At 38.2% G+C, this 11,554-nt stretch overlaps 2 protein-coding genes across 2 annotated transcripts; one reads left to right on the forward strand and one right to left on the reverse strand.

The window, feature by feature from the left end:
- Positions 1–2,162: 2,162 nt before the first annotated feature.
- Positions 2,163–4,679, forward strand: LOC111791785 (probable serine/threonine-protein kinase PBL28). Its single transcript, XM_023673262.1, has 6 exons — positions 2,163–2,448; positions 2,527–2,717; positions 2,790–2,988; positions 3,085–3,248; positions 3,991–4,095; positions 4,223–4,679. The coding sequence occupies exons 1-6, from the start codon at positions 2,361–2,363 to the stop codon at positions 4,556–4,558; spliced, it is 1,083 nt and encodes a 360-aa protein (XP_023529030.1). The 5' UTR covers positions 2,163–2,360; the 3' UTR covers positions 4,559–4,679.
- Positions 4,680–4,778: 99 nt separating this feature from the next.
- Positions 4,779–11,115, reverse strand: LOC111791783 (probable leucine-rich repeat receptor-like protein kinase At5g49770). Its single transcript, XM_023673257.1, has 19 exons — positions 10,711–11,115; positions 10,175–10,298; positions 9,956–10,027; positions 9,720–9,794; positions 9,543–9,614; positions 9,302–9,463; positions 9,112–9,186; positions 8,968–9,039; positions 8,802–8,873; positions 8,649–8,717; positions 8,492–8,566; positions 8,348–8,419; positions 8,138–8,272; positions 7,583–8,049; positions 7,345–7,488; positions 7,090–7,211; positions 6,758–6,977; positions 6,382–6,617; positions 4,779–5,551 (listed from the first exon to the last, which is right to left on the reverse strand). Exons 1-19 carry the CDS (start codon positions 10,799–10,801, stop codon positions 5,093–5,095), a joined length of 2,814 nt encoding a protein of 937 aa, XP_023529025.1. The 5' UTR covers positions 10,802–11,115; the 3' UTR covers positions 4,779–5,092.
- Between the last annotated feature and the right edge of the window lie 439 nt (positions 11,116–11,554).

Consider the following 11,554-nt stretch of genomic DNA (forward strand, 5'->3'; position numbering starts at 1 on the left):
AATGACGTCAATGAAAGGAGGAATAGATTCATAATGGAGATAACGAGATGCATGCTTCATGAGAAGGATCTTCCAAAACGTTTTTGGGAAAAAGCAGGAAACACTATTATGTGTTTGCAAAATCTAATTTCAACAAAAGCTGTGAAGGACTTGACACCATTTGAGGTTTGGTATGGTTATAAACTTTCTTTAAAGTTCCTTAGAGTATTTGGGTGTCTTTGCTTCACTTACATTCCACAGGTCGAGCGTGATAAGCTTGACAAAAAGTCAGAAGTTAGCATCTTTGTTGGGTATAGCACTATATCCAAAGCTTACAGAGTTTTTGAACCACACATTAGTTGTGTTATTGTGAGCCAAGATGTTCATTTTGCTGGAAATGAGCAATGGAATTGGGAAGAACTGACGAAGGTGAATCTGATTTCTAATGCACCAAACAATTTAATCTTTGGTAGCATGTTAGAAGAGTCTAAAGATGAACGACAAGATGCTTTGGTTGATGATGCACCTGTCCGAGGAGGAGCTTTCAGTGATCGAGAAAAACAAAATCTGGGAGTTGGTTGATCGACCTCTAAACAGAAAAATAATTTGAGCAAGATGGGTGTTTAGAAAAAAGCTTGGAGTTCACAGCATCTAAACAAGGAGGAGTGTTAAAGATCATGTATTTGTTTAGATTGCTGTCAGTTAGTATCTAATTAAATGTCAGTTAGGAGTTAGATCTAGTTTTTTATTTGATTTAGTTTTGATTTGATTAGATTTTATTTTGATTTGTTTACTGGTTTGTTACCCGATTTTCTCCAGATTTTTAGGTAGATTTCCTGAATATCTTTTGTATTCTCTGTATAAATATGGAGCATTCTTGCTCTTCATAATTCAATCTTCTCATCAATTATTCAATCAATCCCTCTTTCACTAACCGTCATAAAGAACCAAAATAAAGTCGAGAGCTTCCACTGTTTTGAGTCACTGTGTTCCCATTTTGTTTGGTACTTTGTTCCTTAATTTATTTTAAACTTGAACTCTATTTTGAATGTTATAAATATGTACTTGTTTTTGTATTTTAAATTTTTTGAATATGTTGTTTTAAAAAAAGTAAAAGACTTCACATATTTTTACTTCCTCCCATCAATCCATGTAGCAGTTGATATTTTGAATAGTTAATTTACTGCTCAAGTTTCTGATTAGGGATGTTTAATTTATGCCTACACCTCTTTTATTCCTCATCCTAACTCTACCAAAATTTTTCATTTAGAAAGAGAAGTTTAAAAAAAAAAATGATTTCTTTCGGTATACTTTTTTCTCACTCACATAGTTTTTAAAAGAACTCCCAATAGATCACCCAACATAAAATTACTCCAAGTAAAACACATTTAATTTAAAGTTCGTATGATTGAACCATAAAAATAAGATATACCTTGTTGGTAAAGATGGTAACGTTCAATTATTTTAAATGTGGGTTCAGTTCATTTTCATTCATGTACCTCTTCTTTAGTCCGGTGTCACGATCTAATTCATATTAATATTTTTTTACATGCGATTTTGTGGAAAACTATAGAATTGCTTATCAACAAAAAGATGTTGAAAAATATAGAATAAACGTAATAATCCAAGGGAAAAAAAGAAAAAGAAAAAGAAATGATAGGTTCAACAAAAACGGANTTACCAAAATTTTTCATTTAGAAAGAGAAGTTTAAAAAAAAAAATGATTTCTTTCGGTATACCTTTTTCTCACTCACATAGTTTTTAAAAGAACTCCCAATAGATCACCCAACATAAAATTACTCCAAGTAAAACACATTTAATTTAAAGTTCGTATGATTGAACCATAAAAATAAGATATACCTTGTTGGTAAAGATGGTAACGTTCAATTATTTTAAATGTGGGTTCAGTTCATTTTCATTCATGTACCTCTTCTTTAGTCCGGTGTCACGATCTAATTCATATTAATATTTTTTTACATGCGATTTTGTGGAAAACTATAGAATTGCTTATCAACAAAAAGATGTTGAAAAATATAGAATAAACGTAATAATCCAAGGGAAAAAAAGAAAAAGAAAAAGAAATGATAGGTTCAACAAAAACGGATAAGGACGTCCCAACAGCCAAGTCTTAAGCTACAAAATAAAGAGAAGGGAGAATTGCAGCTTGCATTTCGTTTTCAATAACCAACATTTTGCTTTCTCTTTTCTTTTCGTTGAAGCACAATATCTTCATTTCTGTGCCCAAACCCTTTTGCTTTCTTCTTCCTTGTTTGTTGCACATTTTTTGACAGATTGCCTTTTCAGTATCAATCAAATGATACAATATGGAGGCCTTTGAAGAGGAAGTGTGAAGAAGAGATCATGTTCATTGGGCATAAAAAATGATGCCTTTTACCTTGGTTTCTGCATGGAACAAGAGGCGTAGACGAAAAAAGTCATCACAATTACAATACCAAACGGAGGACCCTTGTATGTTATATCAAATGTATCATCTTCAACTCTCCCTTTCTCGTCTCTTTTCTTCCCTCACCAACTTGTGTTCCTCAGGGATCTATAGACCAGCTGAGTTGTGGCAGCTTCAAGATCAAACCCTTCAAACACCCCCCAAAAGACACCATGCTTCCACTGTCTTCACCCTTAGGGAAATGGAAGAGGCCACCTCTTCCTTTAGCGACGCCAACTTGCTCGGTAAAGGCGGCTTTGGTCGTGTTTATCGAGCCACCTTGCGGTCGGGAGAGGTCTGTTTTGCTCTTTTAAACATTGATCTATGTTCAAATTGGCGGCACCAAACTAACCTTGCTTTTGTGAAGGTGGTAGCGGTCAAGAAAATGGAGCTGCCACCATTTAAGGAAGCAGAAGGGGAGCGTGAGTTCCGTGTGGAAGTGGACATTCTGAGCAGATTGGACCATCCAAATCTTGTTTCGTTGATTGGCTATTGTGCGGATGGGAAGCATCGGTTTCTAGTTTATGAGTACATGCACAAAGGGAACCTTCAAGATCATTTAAATGGTCGTTGCCTTTTGTTTTAGTTTGAATCCAAATTCTTGGGTTTAGATAATAATGATTGAATTTTTGGCTAAGTGAATCTTTGATTTGGTGTTTTAGGGATCGGAGAATCAAAGATGGATTGGGGAGGGAGGCTGAAAGTGGCACTTGGGGCTGCCAAGGGATTGGCCTATCTCCATTCAAGCTCCGCTGCTGGGATGCCTATTGTCCATAGGGATTTCAAGTCCACAAATATTCTTCTTGACTCCAACTTGGATGCAAAGGTAAGCAAACCCCATTGTCATATTAGTTAAGAGTATCAACAATAACGATTAGATATAAGATCTTTGATATGGAGAGAGTGCGTCATTTCTTCTCGGTTATGTACCCATTTTCAAATATAAGGGAACGATGTACTATGTGAGATCCTACATTGGTTGGGAAGGAGAACGAAACACCCCTTTGTAACAATGTCGAAACCTCTCCTTAGCAGATGGTTTTAACAACCTTGAGAGGAAGTGGTGGACTTGGACGATTACAAATGGTATTAGAGCCAGATACCAGACGATGTGTCAGCAAGGAGGCTGAGGGGTGGACACGAGGCGGAGTGCTAGCAAGGACGCTGGTCCCAAAAGGGGTGGATTAGGGGTCCCACATTGATTGGAGAAGAGAACGAGTGTCAATGAGAATGCTTAGTCCCAAATGGGTAGATGGTGAGATCCCATATCGATTGGGGAGGAGAACAAAACACTGTTTATAAATGTGTAGAAACCTCTCCCCACCAGACGTATTTCAAAAAGCTTGAGGGGAAGTCCAAAGTCCGGATTGTTAGGAGTGGGTCCCACATTGGCTAATTAAGGAGATGATCATAGGTATGAGACCTTTTGGAGAAACTGCTCATAGTATGATGGAACTTCGTGATTCCTAACCCTAACAATTGTGAATAAAAGATAAAAAAAAATAGGGTGTTAGTTGTGATTTTATGTAATGTTCTTGATCTTAATCTCGTATTATTTGCTTTGATAGATATCAGACTTCGGACTTGCCAAGTTCATGCCAGAAGGGCAAGAATCACATGTGACTGCAAGAGTCCTCGGCACGTTTGGATACTTCGACCCTGAGTATACTTCGGTATTGCCTTTAAACACAAATAACATCATTGCTCTTTTCACCTGGTTTCAAATTACAGATAAAATGTCTCAATCATTTCCAAAAAAAATCGAAAGAAACAATTTTGAAGTTGTTGGTTTGATAATAGACAGGAAAACTGAGCGTGCAGAGTGATGTGTATGCCTTTGGAGTGGTTCTTCTTGAGCTCCTCACAGGGCGCCGAGCAGTGGACTTGAACCAGGGCCCCAGTGATCAAAACCTTGTCGTACAGGTAAGGCATATATTGAATGATCGAAAAAAGTTACGTAAAGTGATAGATCCTGAGATGAGTCGAAGTTCATACACAATGGAATCCATAGCCATATTTGCAAACTTGGCTTCACGTTGCGTCCGGACAGAGAGCAGTGAAAGGCCAACAATGATAGAATGTGTAAGAGAGCTTCAAATGATTATCTACACAAAGTTGCAAGGCCGCAAGGGCTAGAGACGTTATATATGTATTAAGTATACTTCATCATTAATTGTTTTGTATCGGATGAACTGTTGTTCTTATACCATGCGGGGATGATTTGTTATATCTTTAACTCTCCCCTAATCATGAATCATGAACTCGTCTCAATTGAGGAAGGCATGTACCAGTGTATGAGGATTTATATGACGATGTGGGATAAGGGTCTGCAATCATACTCAATAGTAATCAAGAGTTGGTACACATAGGGTCGTGCCTTGATATCAGATTATGTGCCATTTCATGAAATCTTTAGTTATGGCACAGGACGAAATCTGTAGTTTAAATTTCACCTCAAAATTAACCTATAATTAGAAACATAATTGTAATTACAACAGAACAACCCAACCAAAGTGGAAGTTCTTGCAAAATCACAATTCATAGAACAACCCAACCAAAGTGGAAGTTCTTGCAAAATCACAATTCATAGTCTAGACGCTAGTATTTACTGCTCTTCAGTAACATATCAAACATTACTGCCCATTTCTACATGAGAAGAGTATCCACTAATCATTGGGTGTTGACACCCTCTTTGAGTATAGCATCATTATAAGGATGTCTGGAAGCAACTTTGGAAGCCCCAAAGTCCGTGGCGGATGAGGATGCTGAGGTTGAGCTTGTATTGATTCCATCATTCTGCAAAATGCTCTCAATTGCCTTGACCACATCACTCATTGTGGGACGCTCAGCAGCTGCCTCTTCAACACATTGCATCCCCAACTCTAAGAACCTTCCGAACCCAATAAGATTTGTTGTATTAACGATGATGGATTTATCCATTATATCCTTCAAACCATAATATTCTTCATCACTCTTATTCATCAACGTACGCACCTCACGAACTATGTGCTTTCCTTTCTCAATTGGCAGCTTAGCAGTTATCAATTCCAACATAACTATTCCAAAGCTGTATACATCACTTTTCTCAGTCAATTGTTCACTCATGTAATATTCAGGATCCAAATAACCCTGCACATGAATGTCATCAACATATCGTTACAACAGGACAATAGTATGAAAAACTCTAAACAAATGCAAGGGTTGTTATAGTTTTCGCAATTCAAAAGGTGAGATCCCACATCGGTTGGGGAGGAGAATCAAGCATTTTTTATAAGGGTGTGGAAACCTCTCCCTGGTCGACACGTTTTAAAAATCTTGAGGGGAAGCCCAGAAGGGAAGGCCCAAAAAGAACAATATCTGCTAATGGTGGGCTTGGGCCGTTACAAATGGTAACAAAGCCAGACACCGGGCGATATGCCAGCAAGGAGGCAGACATGAGGCGGTGTGCCAGCAAGGATGTTGGACCCTAAAAGCGGTGGATTTGGGGGGTCCCACAACGATTGGAGAAGGGAACGAGCGCCAGCGAGAACACTAGGCCCTGAAGGGGGGTGGTTTGTGAGATCCCACATCAGCTGAGTAGCAGAACGAAACATTTGTTACAGTGGTGTAGAAACCTCTCCCTAACCGACGCATTTTCAAAACCTTGAGGGGAAGCCTAAAAGGAAAAGCTCAAAGAAGACACAGCCTTGTTTAGCCTTGTTTTCCAATGTCCTTGGGAAGTGCATTTTCCTTTTATCAACTACAAACAATCCTTGTTTTCAATGGAAGAAACTAAATATTAGAGTTTTCAAGAGGTTAATTACTTGCGTTTATGCTAAACCAACCTTGATATCTTAATTTTCTAAGTAAACTGTGATTTCCTCATTCCTATGCTACATTATCAATCAAATATTATTTTTACTAGAAAACGCTTGATTGAAATGCTGACACAACAAAAATATGATGCATAAACTACTTACCATTGTACCTTTGACTTGAGTAGAAACATGTCCCTTTCCACTGTCTGAGACGAGCTTGGACAAGCCAAAATCTGCAACCTTTGCATTTAAACGTTCATCTAGTAAAATGTTGGTGGACTTAATATCTCTATGGATTATGGGAGGATTAGCAAGCTCATGTAAGTAAGTCAGGCCTCTGGCCGACCCAAGTGCGATACGAAGTCTTCTCTTCCAATCAAGATAAATACCCGATTTTCCTAAACACGTGTTATTTGCAGTTAGATATTCAATGGGGCATTAACACAAAAAAAGCACCAATATTCCCAACTTCAATTTCACACCACTTTCTTTTTGACATAAATGAGATAGACAGCCCAAAAGAGTCGAGGAAACTTACCAGATAGGCTCTCTCTAAGTGTCCCATTAGGCATGAATTCATAAACAAGAATCTGTTCTCCTTGTTCGGAACAAAATCCCACTAGGCCTAGAAGATTCTTGTGATGAACTCGTGAAAGAAGCTCAATTTCTGTCTTGAACTCAAGGCCACCCTGCATTGATCCTTGTTGAGCTCTTTTGATTGCAACTACTTTTCCATCCTTCAGCGTTCCTCTGTATACCTGTACCAATGATGACGACCGTGCTAAAACAACTCTGTAGCAATTTGTACAACAACAGGATAAACAGGAAGGGACGTTCAGGAAAGCAATGACCAATCATTAGTACATTTACCATGCCAAATCCTCCGGATCCTATCACGTTACTTGTGGAGAAATTATTTGTGCATTGTTTAAGTTCATCATAAGAAAACCATCTGGCTCCCTTTAATTGTGGCGCATCTCCACTATCGTTTCCTTTTGGTACCCAGAAAGATGGATTAGATATAAGCTTAGAGCAATTTGGTTAGAATACAAGATCTCTGACCGACCAACAACCGTACAAACTCACAGCATGGTGATAAAAGCAATAATGATTAACATCATTTACCATGTGGCTGGGCCTTTTCTGCACGTCTCTTTTGTTGAATTGCATATGTTCCAACTCCAATGAGGCATAGAACAAGAAAGGCAGAGCCAACAGCTATTCCAATTACCATTCTGGTGTTCGTTGAATCTGATCCCCCATTGATGGCTTGAGGCATTCATGCTTTTATCATCAGTTCATCATGGCTAATGCTAAGTCATAACTAAGGAACCTTTTTAGGTAAAATGATTATTAAGATTACCTGGAAAATGATAAGGCGATGCATTGAAAGTGTATGGCCCAAACATATCGGGAGGCTGGAAATTATGATGGTACAATTCAAACCCAATCTTCTGGATGTCTTCCCTACTGAAATACTTATCGTGGGATGGAAAAAGTGCAAGTTGTATCTGAAGATAATCATCAATATTAACGAAAGGGCTTTGAATAAAAGGCGTGCTGTTGAAAGTTTTAAAAAGGCTCGTTTCCAATGAGTGAAATAGAGTTATATTGGACAATTCCCGGAAAGAGGATCCTTTAAAGTATAAGGTCCCTTCATATGGATAGGCACATTCACAACTCTGAGGGTTCAGCTTCTCATCAGGAGGACATGACTTACTACCACAATTGACAAGGCTCGTAGAATATGGTTTTGTTTGTTGCTGTTGAAGGTGGCAATAGTTCATATTTGAGAGGACACTAGTTTTACACACAGGATTTCCCCACAGCCTACAAATGATACTCATGAATGAATAAAGGTAAATGCAAAGAACAACATGGAATCTAACATTAAGAAAATGGTAAGCATTTTTCTCACATCAATGTGTTAGTATATCCCGAAAAAGAGGTAACTGAGGAAATATCGTTATTTTGCAAATCAACTTGCTGCAACGATTGGCTGATGCTGTCACCCATAATTAATGTCCCACCAAATGCATTGTTCTTCAGTTTTCTGTGAAAATTTTAGATAACATTAAATTATTTATTGCAATGAAGAATTCCACCTTAATGTTTAAACAAAGCTTACATTTGCTGTATATGTGGTAAGATAAAGATTCCTTCTGGCAGCGTTCCTCGTATTGACCCATATTCAACAATACTGAAACCATGTTAGGATAGACATTTACCATTAAATGTCAAAAATTTCAAAAAACGGTGATGTAGAACTTACAGAGTGGTGAGAGATTGTAGAGTTGAGAACCATTCCGGAGCTACTGATGAGTTAAATGAGTTGTTACTAAGGTCCCTGCAAAGACAAACTTCACAAGTCAGTGAACTAATATAATGAAGATCAAAATGGAAATGTTAGCTCCTTGTCGTATGCTTACACGTGACTTAGTGAACTCATTTGAGTAAAGTTTGGTAGTGGACCTGTTAGCTTATTGTTGGCCAAATGCCTGAAAGAAGCACGCAGTAAAGGAGATCAAAAAGGAAGTTGATTAAATACCCAAAAAAGTAATTTTTATATGATAAGTACTCACAATGCATTGATATTAATTAGGTTGCTCAGAGTTGATGGGACATTGCCTGTTAAAGAATTTCGATCAAGTCGACTGTAACATATTTGAACAGCTTCAATAAGTCGTGGAGAGGAAATTATATAAGATAACAATATAGTACATTGAAGGCTAAGTAACTTATACTCACAGAACCTCAAGGGACTGAACAAGTCCTAATGTTTGTGGGATACTCCCAGAAAAATTATTCCCGTCAAATAATCTGAGGAAAGAATTGAGTAAGATTTGCAAGACAATATGATTGAACAGAGCTGTTGAATTGATATCCACTTACATGTGTAATAATTCCATCTCAGAGCTAAAAAGTTCAGGTGGAATGGCTCCTGACAGCTTGTTTTTGCTGAAATGACTGCAATTCACGAAGTCAAGGTTTAATTTGAGGTTGTTGGGGCTCTGTAGATACATCTATTTCTACATATATTTCTTCGCACTTGATTGGGCTGCTTGGAGAAAATAATACTCACAAATGTTTAGCCCCAGAAAGTTGATCTAAACCCGGAGATTCGGAAGTGGAAACTGGAAGAGGACCAGTCAACTTATTATCTGCCAGGTCTAGCCAGTAGAGTTTGGAGAGTTTTCCTAGAGTAGCCGGTATGGTTCCAGAGAAATTGTTTGAATATAAAGACCTGATATAGATAAAAGTTCTACTTGGAAAAGAGACACTATGAAGATCCTTTTTTTTCTTATCAATAAATTATATCTCACAAGAAGGTTAGCTCAGCAAGATTGCCTAGTTCTTCCGGAATTGTACCACTAAATCCACACGCAGAAAGGCTCCTGAAAGTTGAAAATTGAAAATGAAAATAACTATCATAGCTCTAGAAAAACAAAAGCATAAAAGTTTAATGGCATCAAATTTGTTCGCTTATCAGCGCTCTTTACAAGGTATCCAATTTCAGCAAACTCCCAAGCGCCCGGGAGATCGAACCAATGAGGCCTCGATTCGCTGAAAGGTCCCTGCAATTACACAACATTTAGAAACTCAATGACCTCAATCAACAGTTTGGTACTGCTTGCTAAACTAGAAAACAGAAAAGTTTCTTGCAAGTATGGTCAGAATTCATATTATTTCATATTGCTCCTGTTAACTCAACCACTAAGAGATTGATGCGACTCACAATGATTTAAGTTCAGTAAGGCCTCCAATGTCACCACCAAGTTTACCTTTTAGGCCCATACTCGACAATCTCCTAAGAGGTTAGCACACATACTGAGTGAGTGGGTTTAACCAAAATATTAAAGAGAAATAAACAGAACCGAAACCTTGTTCAAGGATTGATAAGGAGTAAAACTAAAGGGAAGAGAAATGTTGTAAATCATAAGGAATTGATATTTACAATGCAACGACTCTTGAATTGTTGCAAAGAACTCCTTCCCAGGGGGCTCCACAGGGATCATTTGATGCACCCCAGCTTGGTGGTGTATTTTGCCAATCATCTTTCAAAGCTCGAAGAACTGTAGCTGCACCAACAACATGAGCATGAAGCTTAGAAGGCTCCCATCCACCCTCTTCACATTGTCAAAGTTAACTGGTACTCAAAATCTGCTTCACTGTGACACTCAGTAGTTTCTAAACGATCATTCTAACAAATTGTATATATGTCAATACTTTAACGGTTCTTAATGAACCTCATCATGTGGTGAGTTAATTGAAATGAAAGTAAGGCAAGTCGGGAAGAAAAATTGATAGCGTGGGCGAATAGAAGACATTTTATTAAGCGCCCCTTTTTTGTTCATCCATCAGGAAGAAATGATTTGATTGGAGAAGTAAAGTAAACGAAATCTTGGCTTTGTCTTCTTTGCAATGGAAGGCTTCATACTGAAAAATGGCAGATTAAGAAAACAAAGAAACAAGGTTAGAGTAGAAACTTACCATCGCGGGAATCAGTATAGGAAGCGGCCAAATGGAAGAAAGCCAAAAATAGCAGCGTCTGCACGATTGAAACCGCCCAAATCGCCCCCATATTTTCGCTCCCACCACGACGCACACAACTTGGTCGCTTCCTTCTTCAATGAACCAGGGATTGGAACAAAGCGGCCTCTGCCCATTTCCCTTTCTCATTTTTGGTTGCATCACTCTTGAATGCTGGTAGGTGGATGTAATAATCAGTATCGCTGATTTTTCTTATCAATTCAATGCCGTTTATCAGATGCTCGCTGATATTTTGTTCAAGCAATTTAATGCTCACAGTTGAATTTTAAGTTGGAGCTGCCCCACTAATGCATTACCTCAAAATCAGCACGAAATAAACCCATATTTTCGCTCCCAATACGCATCAGAGACTAACATTTTCATGTGCTACCCCTAAGATCAGCGACGGTAATGGCAAGATAAAAACACTCCCAGCGTTCTAACAACTAAGAGTGGTATTAAGAGGCTTCCAGTGTCACACTCATCATGTTTGTCAAAGTCATCAAGCCCATCGTTGCCCCAAAACTCTTGACTTGTATCACTTTATTGTTTTCCTTTACTGCTTTCATTATTTATATTTTCTTTATTGTATTTTCTAGATGTATGATCGTTAGGAAGAACCATGTCCACACGGGTAGACATGAAATGCCTTAAAAGGTACTATAGGGCAATGCGACCCGTCGACAACTCCTCCCACCTAAATTTTGTATGATCGTTCGGCGAGATCACGTCTAGGCCTGTCATACATGAATCGCCTCAAAATGTACTATAAGGCGATGCGACTAGTTGTCAAACTCTCCCTACC

The sequence above is a fragment of the Cucurbita pepo genome, chromosome LG03 (genome assembly GCF_002806865.2).
Source record: "Cucurbita pepo subsp. pepo cultivar mu-cu-16 chromosome LG03, ASM280686v2, whole genome shotgun sequence".
Classification (NCBI taxonomy): Eukaryota; Viridiplantae; Streptophyta; class Magnoliopsida; order Cucurbitales; family Cucurbitaceae; genus Cucurbita; species Cucurbita pepo.

Excerpts from the sequence above, each read along its gene's own strand:
- LOC111791785 (XM_023673262.1), top strand. The coding sequence starts at position 2,361 with ATGATGCCTTTTACCTTGGTTTCTGCATGGAACAAGAGGCGTAGACGA. Across the intron at positions 2,449-2,526 it reads ATACCAAACGGAGGACCCTT|GGATCTATAGACCAGCTGAG; the intron begins GTATGTTATATC and ends TGTGTTCCTCAG. Across the intron at positions 2,989-3,084 it reads CCTTCAAGATCATTTAAATG|GGATCGGAGAATCAAAGATG; the intron begins GTCGTTGCCTTT and ends TTGGTGTTTTAG.
- LOC111791783 (XM_023673257.1), bottom strand. The coding sequence starts at position 10,801 with ATGGGGGCGATTTGGGCGGTTTCAATCGTGCAGACGCTGCTATTTTTG. Across the intron at positions 9,187-9,301 it reads CTTTCTGGGGCTAAACATTT|TCATTTCAGCAAAAACAAGC; the intron begins GTGAGTATTATT and ends CGTGAATTGCAG. Across the intron at positions 5,552-6,381 it reads CTCAAGTCAAAGGTACAATG|GGTTATTTGGATCCTGAATA; the intron begins GTAAGTAGTTTA and ends ATTCATGTGCAG.